Source organism: Delphinapterus leucas, chromosome 9, assembly GCF_059928025.1.
Source record: "Delphinapterus leucas isolate spDelLeu-1000000601 "Yukka" chromosome 9, BTC_Dleu_Yukka2, whole genome shotgun sequence".
Lineage (NCBI taxonomy): Eukaryota > Metazoa > Chordata > Mammalia > Artiodactyla > Monodontidae > Delphinapterus > Delphinapterus leucas.
The window spans coordinates 32,783,472-32,799,490 of NC_143137.1; the positions used below are offsets into that span (position 1 = coordinate 32,783,472).

Below are 16,019 nucleotides of genomic sequence, written 5' to 3' on the forward strand. Positions count from 1 at the left end.
GTCACAAAAGGACAAATACTGATGACTCCACTTCATACATTAAATAGAATGATGGTTCACAAGGGCTAGGAGGAGGGGAGAATGGGAAATTATTGCTTAAAGGGTATGGAGTTTCAGTTTGGGAAAATAAAAAGTTCTGGAGATGGATGGTGGTGATGGTTACACAAATATGTGTATGTGCTTAATGCCAAGGAAATGTGTGCCTAAAAATGGTTAAAACGTTAAACTTCATATTAAGTATATTTTCCCCACAATAAAAAATAATAAATACAAATTGCTATTAAAAGATAAAAGTGGGCTTCCTTGGTGGCACAGCGGTTGAGAATCTGCCTGCTAATGCAGGGGACATGGGTTCAAGCCCTGGTCTGGGAGGATCCCACTTGCTACAGAACAATTAGGCCTGTGAGCCACAACTACTGAGCCTGTGCGTCTGGAGCCTGTGCTCTGCAGCTGGAGAGGCCGTGATAGTGAGAGGCCTGCGCACCGCGATGAAGAGTGGCCCTCGCTTGCCACAACTAAAGAAAGCCCTGCCATAGAAATGAAGACCCAACACAGCAAAGATAAATAAATAAATAAATTCATTCCTACCCCCAACATCTTCTTAAAAAAAAAAAAGATAAAAGGACATAAAAGACCCCTAATAGCCAAAACAATCTTGAGAAAGAAGAATGGAGCTGGAGCAATCATGTTCCCAGACTTGACTTATACTATGAAGCTACAGTAATCAAAACAGTATGGTGCTGACACAAAAACAGATACATAGATCAATGGAACAGAATAGAGAATCCAGAAATAAACCCACACACTTATGGTCAATTAATCTATGACCAAGAAGGCAAGAATATAAAATGGAAAAAAGACAGTCTCTTCCATAAGTGGTGCTGGGAAAACTGGACAGCTACATGTAAAAGAATGAAATTAGAACACTCCCTAATACCATACACAAAAATAAACTCAAAATGGATTAGAGACCTAAATTTAAGACCAGGCACTATAAAACTCTTAGAGGAAAACATAGGAAGAACACTCTTTGACATAAATCACAGCAAGATCTTTTTTGATCCACCTCCTAGAGTAATGGAAATAAAAACAAAAATAAACAAATGGGACCTAATGAAACTTAAAAGCTTTTGCACAGCAAAGGAAACCATAAACAAGACAAAAAGACAACCCTCAGAATGGGAGAAAATAGTTGCAAACGAATCAACGGACAAAGGATTAATCTCCAAAATATATAAACAGCACATGCAGCTCAATATTAAAGAAACAAACAACCCAATCCAAAAATGGATAGAAGACCTAAATAGACATTTCTCCAAAGAAGACATACAGATGGCCAAGAAACACATGAAAAGCTGCTCAACATCACTAATTATTAGAGAAATGCAAATCAAAACTACAATGAGGTATCACCTCACACCAGTTAGAATGGGCATCATCAGAAAATCTACAAACAACAAATGCTGGAGAGGGTGTGGAGAAAAGGGAACCCTCTTGCACTGCTGGTGGGAATGTAAATTGATACAGTCACTATGGAGAACAGTATGGAGGTTCCTTAAAAAACTAAAAATAGAATTACCATATGATCCAGCAATCCCAGTACTGGGCATATACCCAGAGAAAACCATAATTCAAAAAGACACATGCACCCAATGTTCATTGCAGCACTATTTACAATAGCCAGGTCATGGAAGCAACCTAAATGCCCATCGACAGATGAATGGATAAAGAAGATGTGGTACATATATACAATGGAATATTACTCAGCCATAAAAAGGAACAAAATTGAGTCATTTGTTGAGACATGGATAGATCTAGAGACTGTCATACAGAGTGAAGTAAGTCAGAAAGAGAAAAACAAATATCGTATATTAACGCATATATGTGGAACATAGAAAAATGGTACAGATGAACCAGTTTGCAAGGCAGAAATTGAGACACACATGTAGAGAACAAATGTACGGACGCCAAGGGGGGAAAGCAGCAGAGGGGTGGGGTGTGTGTGATGAACTGGGTGATTGGGATGAACTGGGTGATTGGGATTGACATGTATACACTGATGTGTATAAAACTGATGACTAATAAGAACCTGCTGTATAAAAAAAATAAATAAAATTAAATTAAAAAAAAAAAAAAGGCCTAAATGTAAGACTGGAAACCATAAAACTCCTAGAGAAAAACACAGACAACACTCTTTTACATAAATCTTAGCAATATTTTTTTGAATCCATCTCCTAAAGCAAAGGAGATAAAAGGGACCTAATTAAACATAAATGCTTTTGCACAGAACAGGAAACCATCAACAAAACAAAAAGACAAAATGAACGGGAGAAAATATTTGCAAATGATACGACTGATAAGGAATTAATATCCAGAATAAATAGTTCATACAGTTCAACAGCAAAAAGACAAACATAGACATTTTTCCAAAGAGGACATACAGATGGCCAACAGGCACATGAAAAAATGCTCAACATTGCTAATCGTTAGGGAAATGCAAATCAAAACCATAGTGAGATACCACCACACACCTGTCAGAATGGGTATCATCAAAAAGAACACAAATAACAAATGCTGGAGAGGACGTGGAGAAAAGGGAACCGTCCTACACTGTTGGTGGGAATGTACATTGGTGCAGCCACTGTGGGAAACAGTATGGAGGTTTCTCAAAAAACTAAAAATAAAACTAGCACATGACCCAGCAATTCCACTCCTAGGTATATACTGGAAGAAAATAAAAACACTACTTCAAAAAAATACATGCACCCCAATGTTTGTAGCAGCATTATTTACAATTGCCAAGATATGGAAGCAACCTAAGTGGCCATCAACAGATTAATGGATAAAGAAGAAGTGGTAAATATATACAATGGAATACTATTCAGCCATAAAATAGAATGAAATTTTGCCATTTACAACAACATGGGTGGACCTGGAGGGCATTATGCTAAGTGAAGTAAGTCAGAGAAAGACAAATACTGTATATCACTTGTATGTGAAATCTAAGAATACAACAAACTAGTGAATATAACAAAACAGAAACAGACTCACAGATATAGAGAACTAGTGGTTACCAGTGTGGAGAGGGAAGGGGGGAGGGGCAAGATAAGGGTAGGGGATTAAGAAATACAAACTATTATGTACAGTATAAAATAAATAAGCTACAAGGATGTATTGTACAACACAGGGAATATAGCCAGTATTTTGCAGTAACTATTAATGGAATATAACTTTAAAAAATTGTGAATCACTATGTTGTATACCTATAACATATGTAATACTGTACATCAACTATACTTCAATTTAAAAATGGGAAAAAAATAACAGGAATTTAAATCAGAAGCAAAATCAGGTATGTCTAGAAGTCTGCTGAACCTCTACCTTCATTAGGATTAACAAATTTACTCAATAAAGCCTTACAAACATTACAAAAATAGAATTAGAGCCAATTTCCCCCATCAGTCAGGACTTCACATTTTGGGTAGTACACTAAGATGAAAGTAGGTGACTGGATGATACTGAACACTCTTTGTAAGGCACCTGAACGTTTAATCTCCTCATTTTCAAATGAGTAATGGAGTCCATTAGCCTAAAATACGGGTCCACAGGCCTTATTTAGGGAGGTGGGAGAGGGAAAGAGAACCAATTATTTCTCTGAAATCTTAAGATAGTTGTGGCAAGTCATGATTGTGGTCATTGGTCCAAAGATGATGTACTAGGATTTATAACTGCTTAGTTCTTTGAATCACTCACAAATCTAATAAATACTTATTAAGTAAATATGTGTCAGATACTATGTTAGGTATTTATGGATGAATAAAATAAGCTCCTAACCCTCAAAAATCTATTTCTTTTTACTGAAGTACAGTTCATTTACAATATTTCAGGTGTACAGCAAAGTGATTCAGTTATACATACATATATATATTCTTTTTCAGACTTTTTTTCCATTATAGCTTATTACAAGATACTGAATATAGTTCCTTGTGCTATACAGTAGGTCCTTCTCAAAAATCTATTAGGATCAAGCATTTAACAGAAAGTAAAACCTGCATAAAATTTAAAGTATCACAATTTCACAAATCAAAGTTTTTAAAATAATTTTATCCAACTTTGCAAATGTCAAAATACAGTATTGAGTATATAAGCCACTGCCAAACACACAATGAATAGAGAATTTCATGTTATAATTGTGTCTGTATATCCTGTGATGAAAAATATTTTTCCTCTAACCTAGTACATACATATTATTACATATATTTGAACTTGATGTGCAAATATCTATTTCATGGAGTAGTACCTAAAAACCACTTTTAAAATATTTTTTCCCATGTCACTTTAATTATGTTAATATAATGCATAATACTTACTGGGCTGCTCCTTCCCTGAGAAGATTATCATTATTAAGCAGTAACCGAACATCTGCAAAACAAACGTTATTTTTTCTATATTACTATTTTCCTATATTTGAAATTTCTATGGAATGAATTTAGGTTATTTTAGTCATGTGTCAGTATCCTACCCACCCCCCAAAACATGTATGGGAGATCAAAATATCACTGTGATGACCAAAATAACCACAAAAACATATCATGGTATTAATAAAAAAAGAAAAGATTTTGGTAAGGAAATAGCAGAGGGAATGAGATAAAAATATGTTATTTCATACTCTTAATAGTCAATGCAGGCAGACTATAACATGTCTCCAAAGAACTAAAGTGGAGATAAGCTACACCAAAAAGATGGTGTGATAAGATCTGCCGAAGACTGAGCACTATGCCTCTCAGTCTGACAATACTATCATGAGTTTCAAATGAATCTGCTCTATGGAAAAAGTGATTAAACAAGAAACAGCTTGTGAATGCAGTACAGATGTAGGCATTTTGTTTCTCAGACAGCTCATGTACAACAACAGATGAATGTGTTGAGTTAGATATGGATAACTACTTTATTTGATTTAGTAATCTCACTTTGGTTGCTGATTCTTAACTCTGTCCTAACTTCAGACTCAACTATGTAGACACGTGCTTTTTAATCATTAAAACACAACTTTAAAACTACAATTTTAATTGGGAAAAAAAATCATATAATTTCACCAAAAAACAAACAAAATTCTACTCTAGTCTTGATGTATTTTCTTTCATTATTTTCCCTATACACTTGGCTGTTTTACATAATTGCTATCATAAAGTACATATAACAAAGTATCCTAATTTTTTTCATTAAATGAAAATAACACAAATAAGTACCTTCTATTAAGAAACTGGTTAAATGTAACATAAACAGACAATAGTTCTTATAAATAGTGTAAAATTGGGCATCCAACAGAAATAATGTAGATACGTATTTATCAACTTGGAAATATATACATAATATAATAAACAAGAAGGGGAAAACCCAGCATGTACAGTATGATATTTATGCAATGTTATATATATGTGTCTAAATTGAGAAATGTTGGAAGTATTTCATTCAAACAGTGGAGAAGAGAGGGTAGAATTCTGTGATTCTTAGATTCTTTTTTGCTCTTTGGAAATTTTAGAATGACTATGAATCATTTTTACAAAAATAATAAAAGCTATTCCAAAAAAAAAAATATTGCCTATTCACATACCTCTTTGTAGCAGTAAGTCCCAATTTAAAAAACAGTATCTGGCTAACCACTAAAATAATACTAATTTGATTTCTAAGTTAACTGATTTTAAACAATGGAAGCTTCTGCCTAAAAAATTAAAACACAGACATTTACAATTATAGGTATTCTTATCTCACAAAGTAAACTGGGAATTTGATTTGATAAATATGATTATTGTATCTTCAATATTTAAAGCATAATCATTAACAACAGTATCGCATGGTAGGTAGTATATCTTTTTCAGTTCTACCTAAATGGGAAAATAATTTAAAAGCAACATCTACATGATCCAGTTATCTTTACTCTGGAAAAAAAGTCCAAACTTCTATCATATGAAGAATACAGTGAAAGAAATAGAGAATAATTTGAATAAAATAAAACTACTCTTAAGAAGGGATGTGGTTTCAAGTCAGACCACACATCAGAACAATGCGTGGGTGGGAGTCTTAATAAAAAATTTAAAAAAAAGTATCCATTTCAGAGCTCCAGCCCAGATAACACAACAGTTCCTGAGAATGAAGACCAGAAATCTACGTTTTAATGATTCTTACATAGCCAATCTAGGAAATAGCATTTGGGAACCACTGATCTGACAAGATTTTATGACTCTGAAATTCTAAAATTTGTGGCTTCAATGGAATCATTCTGATGTTAATATTATCAACAAAAATAGCATGAAAATAACCAAATGCATATGAGATTTCCCCCTCAAATACTTAACTCCTTTCTCACTCTAAAATACTCCCTCATTTAAAACTTACATATATATTCCCATTTCCATTCCACAGTTCCAGCCCAGGTCTACTGAATGGCTCATCCTGAATGCCCAAGTCCTCATCCAAAATGCCTACTGTACGTCAACACAGAACATATCAACTCAACATCAATTTCCAATGAGACTTAGAAAAGCAATTTCTGGGACTCATACATTCTTTCAGGGTCTTTCTGATTAACAAATCTGTTGGGCATTTAATTCAGGGTAAGAATAGTAAGTGAAAATCTTTTCTTAGAATTATAATTTATTCCTGGCTCTATAAATTGTATGGGCGTTTGGGGGCTACTGACTTTAGCACAGTTTCCCCATTATCAGTTTAAGTTAAATGCCAACTTTTGACCCTATGGAGAAAAGGCTATCTTCTTTAATGCCCCAACCATCAAACGTATTAACCTGTATTTAGGTTATAAAGGCTGAATATTAAAACAGAAGTTAAACCCTATAGGAAGAAGAAATACTTCTGAATTCTCCCCAATTTCCCAATTCATTGCTTCAGATTTTATGGTTATCTTGAAAGGAAGAATATTTTAACTTCCAGATTTTTCACAATATAGACTGCCATTCTTCCTCTAAGTGTAGCTCAGTGGTTAAATTTTTAAATGTATAAAAATTACCATATGTAATTATATGTACTAAATCATATATTAATCTTGTTTGTGGATGATTTAAGGGATTTTCTAGGGTATTTTAACTTTATACAATTTTTGCCTCATTTTTTGACTTTCAAACCTAATCTTTTCTGAGGTGAGATTCCATTATATCTTATACTATGAATGAAAATGAGAGATTAAACTTCTTAAAAAACAGGTTTAAATAGATTACTCTGGAGTAGAATGTTTAAAAAAATGAAACTGAAGAGCACTGTATAAATTAGTTTTAATTTAAGACATAGTGAAAGCCAAATATATATGAAGTAGAAATTACGCATTTAAAGTACTTGTGGTAGATTATTCTTAAAACTGCTTTAAAAAAGTTTTGCATAGGGCTTCCCTGGTGGCACAGTGGTTGACAGTCCACCTGCCGATGCAGGGGACACGGGTTCATGCCCTGGTCCGGGAAGATCCCACATTCCGCGGAGCGGCTGGGCCCGTGAGCCACGGCCACTGCGCCTGCGTGTCTGGAGCCTGTGCTCCGCAATGGGAGAGTCCACAACAGTGTGAGGCCCACGTACCGCAAAAAAAAAGAAGTTTTGTGTAAAAATCACTACAGGCCATTTTCTGCACAACTATTTCAACCACTTCATTCTGTTAAAGAGGAGCTATTGTTACAGTTTTTACAGCAACCAGGAGACTATGTTGTATTTAAATTTCTCGTCTATGGGTGAATAATTATAAAACTGTTTGCCAGTGAGGTGTGAGGTTTAAAGAAAGGTATACTGTGAACTGATTTATGAGATATAATTTAAATAACAAATTGTTTTTACATGTGATGTCATCTTCTAAGCCCAGGAAACAAGCACAGTGAAACAATGTCCCTCCCTTCTTTTTTGGCTGTTCCTATTAATCAAGTAGGCTTTTCTTTAAAAGAAACATAAAAAATGCATTTCACAACTCCAAAAAAAAATTAAAATTAAAATTTTCTTGTCTTTTAAAATGATTTAATGTTATTCTTTAAGAGGGTTAAAATTTGCAAACATAATTATCATATGTCATAAACACATTATATTCTCAACCTTACAAAATCCAGATTGACAAAAATTTTCACTGTAATTCAGAAAATACATTTTTCTACCCACTCCCCTTAACTTAGTTACTTTGGTTATGTAACTTATTCTTTAAAAAAGGAGTGCTTGACATATCAAGGCGTAAGTGTTATGAATTAAACACTCACCATTAAACACCTCATTAAATTCTCCAGGAGGGGCATGAATGATGAATTTTGCTGCTATACGCACCTAAAACAGAAACAAAGATATAAATGTTCCACAGCATAGGCCTCTGCTAAAACAACCAAAAACCATGCAAAATTAAAATACTTCAAAGTTCTACTGAAAATGGCTTAAGAAGATTTTAAAGACAGTGACATTTTTTCACTCAAACACCCTAAGTTTATTACTGTTTTAATCATTTAATATAATCACAAGGCATAGACTGAATGTAGATAAAATATATGTATAACTAATGCATGTAAGGATTCAAAGCTGCCTACATATAAATATTTTCTTATAAGCAAATTTTTCTTTTAAACTAAAATGGAAAAGAATGATCCATCAAGAAAATTTCTATGTGTGAGGAAATAAGATGCATTTAGGTACTATGAAGAAAATATATTGTGTGTCCATACAGTCACAAATGTGCATGTCGATAAAGTCACAAATTAGTTTAAAAAAATGTAGAAAGGAAGAGGGGAAGAAAGGTCTAAATTCAAAATGTTCTGAACATGAGATCTGACTAGATCTTAGGAAATTTTAGTTCAAAAATAAGTGAGAGACAAAATATCAACAGGTATACTGACAGGTATATTTTAAGAGAATAAAGGCTATATTAAAGAGATTAATCACTAATGACTATATATGAGAGTTTGATGACATGCCCAATATTATAATTTAGTGAAGAAGTTCTGAGTATTTATAATAGTTTTCCAACCACTATACAATAGCCTCCAACTCAGCTGATCAGTGACCTTGTCAGAAATGGACATTCATGAGCCCTACCCAACCAAATGAATCAGATTCTGGAAATGAGGCCCAGAAAACACTATAAACAAGCTTCCCAGGTGATTTTAAAAATACACATCCAAGTATTCACTGAATTAAGGGACCACACATGACAAAAACAAAAGCTTTATTTCATATTGTCCACTTTACTAGCACTGTCGCTGCTCTGATGTAGAAACTAAAAATAATGGAAAAGGAAATAGTTATATATGTTTGTGTATATATGTTATATGTGTGTGTGCATGCATCTAAGTACACATATGGTTTTCAGAGGAGAGACACAGATGAAAAAGGTATTTACAGTTAAAAAAAAGATGTTCCTAGCTAGAGGCCACATATGTGACAAGGCCAGTTAGAAAACTGTTAATTTAAAACAAAAAGAAAAGCTTTTGTAGTCTGGAACACCAAAAAGTCTGAAGCAAAACCTACGACTGTTGTTGGATACCACCGAGAGATTACACTGATGAAGATGATAACAAAAATGGGATTATTTAAATTAGTGTTTACCAAGCACTTTACACGGATTATGTCATTTACTCTTCAGTCATCAGACTGAATATACACTTTATTTACTACATTATGCTGCTTCTCAGATTTAAAACAGTTTTGTTGAATGGGTAAAATGCTCCCACCAAAAGATGAACAGGGCAGAATGTGACAGGGTGGCCACCAACAAACTGCCAAAGTATAAACATTTTTTGGTATTTAAAATGTCAATAGCAGCAACTTAAGGGAAATAAATTCTTCCCAAGACAGAAAAAACCAGAGTTCACTCAAAAAGAAAGATGTAACCTGAATAGTCCTAGATCTACTAAAGAAATTGAGTTTGTTGTTAAAAGCATTCCAACAAATAAAACTTCAGGTTTTCTTATAACAGGCATTTAAGGAAGAAATATTACCAATTCTCCACAAATTATTCCAGAAAACAGAATTGAAGAAACTTCCAACTTATTTTAAGAGAATAGCATTATCCTATACCAAAGACTAAAATACTACAAGAAACACAACTCACAGACCAAAACCTTTCATAAACACAGAAGCAAAAATCTTCAATAAAGTATTAGCAAATTGAATCCAACTATATAGAAAGGATAACACATCATGACCAAGTGGAGTTTTTCCTAGAAATGCAGGGCTGTTTCACTATTTGAAAAGCAATTCACAATATAAACTGATTAAAGATGAAAAACCACAATCACCTCAATAGACGCAGAAAAATTATTTAATAACATTCAACAACCAATCATGATTTAAAAAACTCTTAGAAAACTAAAAAGACAATGTCTTTAATTTGATAAAAGGTATTTACAAAAACGCCTATAGCTAACATGATCCTTAATGGTCAAAGACTGAACGCTTCCCCCTAACATCAGGTAAGAATGTCTGTTCTCATCCCTCCTATTCAACATCATACTGAGATCTTAGTGCAATAAGGTAAGAAAAACAAATGAAAGTCATTTCATAAATAAAATAAAACTTTCTACTTGAGGACAACATGATTGTTTACAATGAAAAATCCCAAGGAATCTTAAACAAACAAACAAAACTACCCAATAACCTATAAAACTTAGGTACAAATCTAACAAAATATGTACAGGACTAATATCCTGAAAACTACACAAAACTGATGAAAGAAATCAAAGAAGATCTAAATAAATGGAGAGACATGTATGTTCACGGATTGGAAGGCTCCTTATTATAAAGATAACAATTTTTCCCAAACTATTCTACAGATTCAATGAAGGCCCAATCAAAATCCAAGCAGGATTTTTTTGATACACATCAACAAGCTGATTCTAACATTGATGTTTCCTATATTATTATTTTTCTATGTTTGAAGAATGCAATGAATGCAGGCTATTTTGGCCATGTATCAAGATTAACACTCCCTCCCTACAAATGCAAGCAAGATCAAGAAATCACTCTGGTGCCCAGAACAACCATAAACACACACATGAACACACACCATGGTATTAAAAAAAAGATTTTGGTTAGGAAATGAAAGGGAATGAATATTATTTCACACCCTTAGCAGTAAATGCGAAGTAGCAATGGCAAATGAACTAGAATAGCCAAAATAATTTTGAAAAAGAACAAAGTTGGAGAATTCACACTACCTAATCTTAAGACTTAATATGAAGCTACAGTCATATATGGATCATAATGGAATAGAAGAGAGAGCCCAGAAATAAACCCACACACCTACGGTCGATTAATCTTTGACAAAGGACATAAGAATATACAATGGAGAAAAGGCAGTCTCTTCAGCAAGTGGTGTTGGGAAAGCAGGACAGCCACATGTAAATCAGTGAAGTTAGAACACTCCCTCATATCAAACACAAATATAAACTCAAAATGGCTTAAAGATTTAAATATAAGACATGAAACCATAAAACTCCTGGAAGAGAACATAGGCAAAACATTCTCTGACATAAATCATACCAATGTTTTCTTAGGTGAGTCTCCCAAGACAAAAGAAATAAAAGCAAAAATAAACAAATGGGACCTAATCAAACTTTTAAGCTTTTGCATGCAAAGGAAACCATAAACAAAATGAAAAGACGAACTAGGAGAAAATATTTGCAAACGGTGACCAGTAAGGGCTTCATTTCCAAAATATACAGACAGCTCATACAACTCAATAACAAAAATACAAACAACCCAATCAAAAGCCGGGCAGAAAACCTAAATAGACATTTCTCCAAAAAAGACATACAGATGGCGAATACGCACATGAAAAGACACTCAACATCGCTAATTATTAGAGAAATGCAAATCAAAATTACAATGAGTTACCACCTCACATCAGTCAGAATGGCCATCGTCAGAAAAATCTACAAATAATACAGGCTGGAGCGGGTGTGGAGAAAAGGGAACCCTCCTACACTGTCGGGGGGACTTGTAAATTGATGCAGCCACTATGGAAAACAGGATGGAAGTTCCCCCAAAAAACTAAAAATAAAGTTGCCATATGATCCAGCAATCCCACTCCTGGGCATATATCTGGACAAAACTATAATTCGAAAAGATACATGCACCCCAGTGTTAACAGTAGCACTATTTACAACAGCCAAGACATGGAAGAAACCTAAATGTTCATCAACAGATGAATGGATAGAGAAGATGTGGTGCGTGTGTGTACATATATACATATACACACACGCGCGTGCGCACATACACACAGAATACTACCCAACCATAAAAAAGAATGAAATAATGCCATTTGCAGCAACATGGATGGACCTAGAGATTATCATACTACGTGAAGGAAGTCAGAAAGAGAAAGACAAATACCATATGATATCACTTATATCTAAGTGAAATTAAAGTGAAACCATAAACCTTAAAGTAGAATCTAAAATATGACACACAAATGAACTTATCTACTTAACAGAAACAGACTCACAGACAAAGAGAACAGACTCGTGGTTGCCAAGGGGGAGGCAGAGAGGGGAAGGGATGGATTGGGAGTTTGGGATTAGCAGATACAAACTATTATATACAGAATAGATAAACAACAAGGTCTTACTGTATAGCACAGGGAACTATATTCAGTATCCTGTAATAAGCCATAGTGAAAAAGAAAATAATAAAATAAAAAGTAAAAAACAAAAAAAGCTATAGTCATTAAGACAGAGGGATAGATAATGAATGGAACAGAACTGAGAGTCAAAAAATATACCCTGCATACGTATCGCCAAATGATTTTTGACAAAGGTGCAACGGCAATGCAATGTTTAAAGAATATCTTTTCAACAAATGATATCCAAACAATTAGATATCCATGAGCAACAAATAAACTGCAATCTAAACCTTACCCCTTACCAAAAAAATTACCTCAAAATGGATTATAGCTCTAAATGTAAAATATAAAACTTAACAAAAAATTAAAAGGAAACAGAAGAAAACCTTCATGACCTGGGGTTAGGCCAAAAGTTATCAGACATGATACTAAAACCATGACCCATTAAAAAAACTGATAAACTGGACTTCATTGAAATTAAAAACTTATGCTCTGTTACAGACATTGTTAAAAGAATGAAAAGACAGCTACAAACTGGAGAAAATATCAGCAAATCACATATCCAATAAAGAATTTGTATCTAGAACATATACTATCAAAACTCAACAGTAAGAAACCAGTGAACAAAAGACTTGAACACACTTCACCAAAAAGGATATATAGAAGACAGATACATGCACAAAAGGATGTACAATATCATTAATCATTTAGGAAATCAATATCATAAAATACCACTATATACCTAATAGAATGGCTAAAATAAAGAAGATTGATAATACCAATGTGAAACAACTGAAGCTCTAATACATTTCTGTGGCAATGCAAAATGGTACAATTGGTACCGAAAACAGTTTAGCAATTTCTTATAAACACACACCATACGACAAAACAAACCCACTTCCAAGTATCTACCCTATGTTCCCACAAAAATCGATTCAAAATTGTTCAAAACTAAAAACAATCCACAACCTAAATGTCCACCTATGGGTGAATGGATAAACAATAATGTGTCTATGCGATGGAATACTACTCAGCAATGAAAAGGGACAAACTATGAATACATGCAACAACTTGGATGAATCTCAAAAGCCTTATGCTGAATGAAAGAAACCATTCTCAGATGGTTACATGGCAATGATATAAGATTCCATTTACATGACATTCTCCAATAAACAATATTTTATAACAGTGGAGAACAGATCAATGGCTGCCAGGGGCTGGGAGGAGGAGTGGGGATGGGTGTGAACGCAATGGGAGAAATGAGGGAAAGGAGGAAAATAAGAGAGTTTTGGGGGGTGACGGAATTACTCCATATCGCGATTTTGGTAATGGTTACATGCATCTATACATGTGTTGAAAGTCATAAAAAAAAAAGAGAAGGGGGTATTTTACAATATGTTAATTAAAAATATATATTTCGTGTGTTTTCAAAATTATTTCCTTCTGGGCTTCCTGGTGGCGCAGTAGTTAAGAATCCGCCTGCCAATGCAGGGGACACGGGTTCAATCCCTGGTCCGGGAAGATCCCACATGCTTTGGAGCAACTAAGCCTGCGCACCACAACTACTGAGCCTGCATTCTAGAGCCCGCAAGCCACAACTACTGAGCCTGAGTGCCACAACTACTGAAGCCCGCGTACCTAGAGCCCATGTTCCACAACGAGAAGCCACCGCAACAAGAAGCCCGCACACCGCAACTAAGAGCAGCCCCCACTCGTCGCAACTAGAGAAACCTGCGCGCAGCAACAAAGACCCAATACAGCCAAAAAAAAAATACATTTATAAAAAAAATTATTTTCTTCTAAACTGTTTAAAAGTATTATTAAAATCAAAAATGAAAATATAAAAAATAAGTGATTTTTAAAAGGCAAGGGTGGAGTTGGGAATGGAAGACAGTCATACTAAATATACGTTGGCATCTATTATGTTTCCATAAAATGTCTTAATTTCCTTTGTCCCTTTATTCCTCCCTCTCTTCTACTGGGGTAAATGTTAGAAAGCATTTAAAACAAAGTCTTAATCACTACCACAGGCAACAAATAAAAATTGTGGTAACCTGTTAATGAATTTATCAAATATTTCTTTTGGAAACTTTTAGAATTTTGAGGAAATTTTTTTTAACACTTCTAATGACTTACACCCTACCAATAAAACTGACAAAATTAAAGTACTGATAGCAAGCAGTATATATATATATATATATATATATATATATATATACACATATACAGTATAGCATATTTAGTGATATGATCAACTGTTGAGCTTTATATTTTTTAGTTGTTTCAAAAAAAGGTACATATCATTTAGACTTTTAGTCAGTTCTATTTTGGGTTTTCACCTAGAAAGCAAAAATGTTCTATAGTTTTATCTTACAGACTTGTTTGCCCTTACTATTGCACAAAATGCATACAGTAACCAAAAAGAGTTAAGACTGCTCACAATATCCAAAATGAATGGTGGGTCAAAAGAAATGCCACTGGGGCTTCCCTGGTGGCGCAGTGGTTGAGAGTCCGCCTGCCGATGCAGGGGACACGGGTTCGTGCCCCGGTCCAGGAAGATCCCACATGCCGCGGAGCGGCTGGGCCTGTGAGTCATGGCCGCTGAGCCTGCGCGTTCGGAGCCTGTGCTCCGCAACGGGAGAGGCCACAGCAGTGAGAGGCTCGCGTACCGCAAAAAAAAAAAAAAAAAAAATGCCACTGAGGGTTGAGAAGTCATGGGAGCTGTCTGGCTGAGAACCCAAAACACAACTTGGACTTTACCAGCTATGCCTGAAGTATCTTAATCTGGTCTTTGTGAATTTCACAAGCTAAGAAGAATCTGTTTTTTGGATTTCTCAGGTGCTAAAGAAAAGAAAGTGTGTCCACCACAGTAAAGGCTTAATTGTCTTCCTGCGAAACTGTTCAATCATCTGGGTATTTTCTAAACACTGCTACAGACTGAACATTCCCCTACATCCATCCTTCCTAGCAGAATTTTTTTAATTTTAAAAATTATTTATTCTAGCCACTTCCAAATCCAAGAAAGAAAAAAGGTTACACAAGTTAACACATATGGAGCTATACTCAATTTACCCCTGGGAATATTATCATTTTTCTGGATGAGCCCAGTGAATTATTAGATACATCCCTAAGGCCCACAGCAAAATCTCCTGCATTAACCACCATCTTCCTCCACATGATATTATTCGAAGTCAAGTCCTTCTAAATTGGAGCAGGAAAGAGTTATTACTTTTTTTTTTTTTTTTCCGGTACGCAGGCCTCTCACTGTTGTGGCCTCTCCCGCTGCGGAGCACAGGCTCCGGACGCGCAGGCTCAGCGGCCATGGCTCACGGGCCCAGCCGCTCCGCGGCATGTGGGATCTTCCCGGACCGGGGCACTGCGCCACCAGGGAAGCCCAAGAGTTATTACTTTTATTTTATTTCTAAACTGT

At 34.8% G+C, this 16,019-nt stretch overlaps 1 protein-coding gene across 2 annotated transcripts in view; it reads right to left on the reverse strand.

The window, feature by feature from the left end:
- The window catches only part of CAPZA2 (capping actin protein of muscle Z-line subunit alpha 2), a 56,807-nt gene that overhangs the window by 23,413 nt on the left and 17,375 nt on the right, over positions 1-16,019 (reverse strand). For both annotated transcript variants that reach the window (XM_022582719.3, XM_089917483.1), the window contains exons 2-3: positions 8,241-8,304; positions 4,371-4,422 (exon numbers count right to left, since the gene is read on the reverse strand). In XM_022582719.3, coding sequence (XP_022438427.1) covers positions 4,371-4,422; positions 8,241-8,304 — 116 coding nt within the window. The remainder of the gene's footprint in view (positions 1-4,370; positions 4,423-8,240; positions 8,305-16,019) is intronic.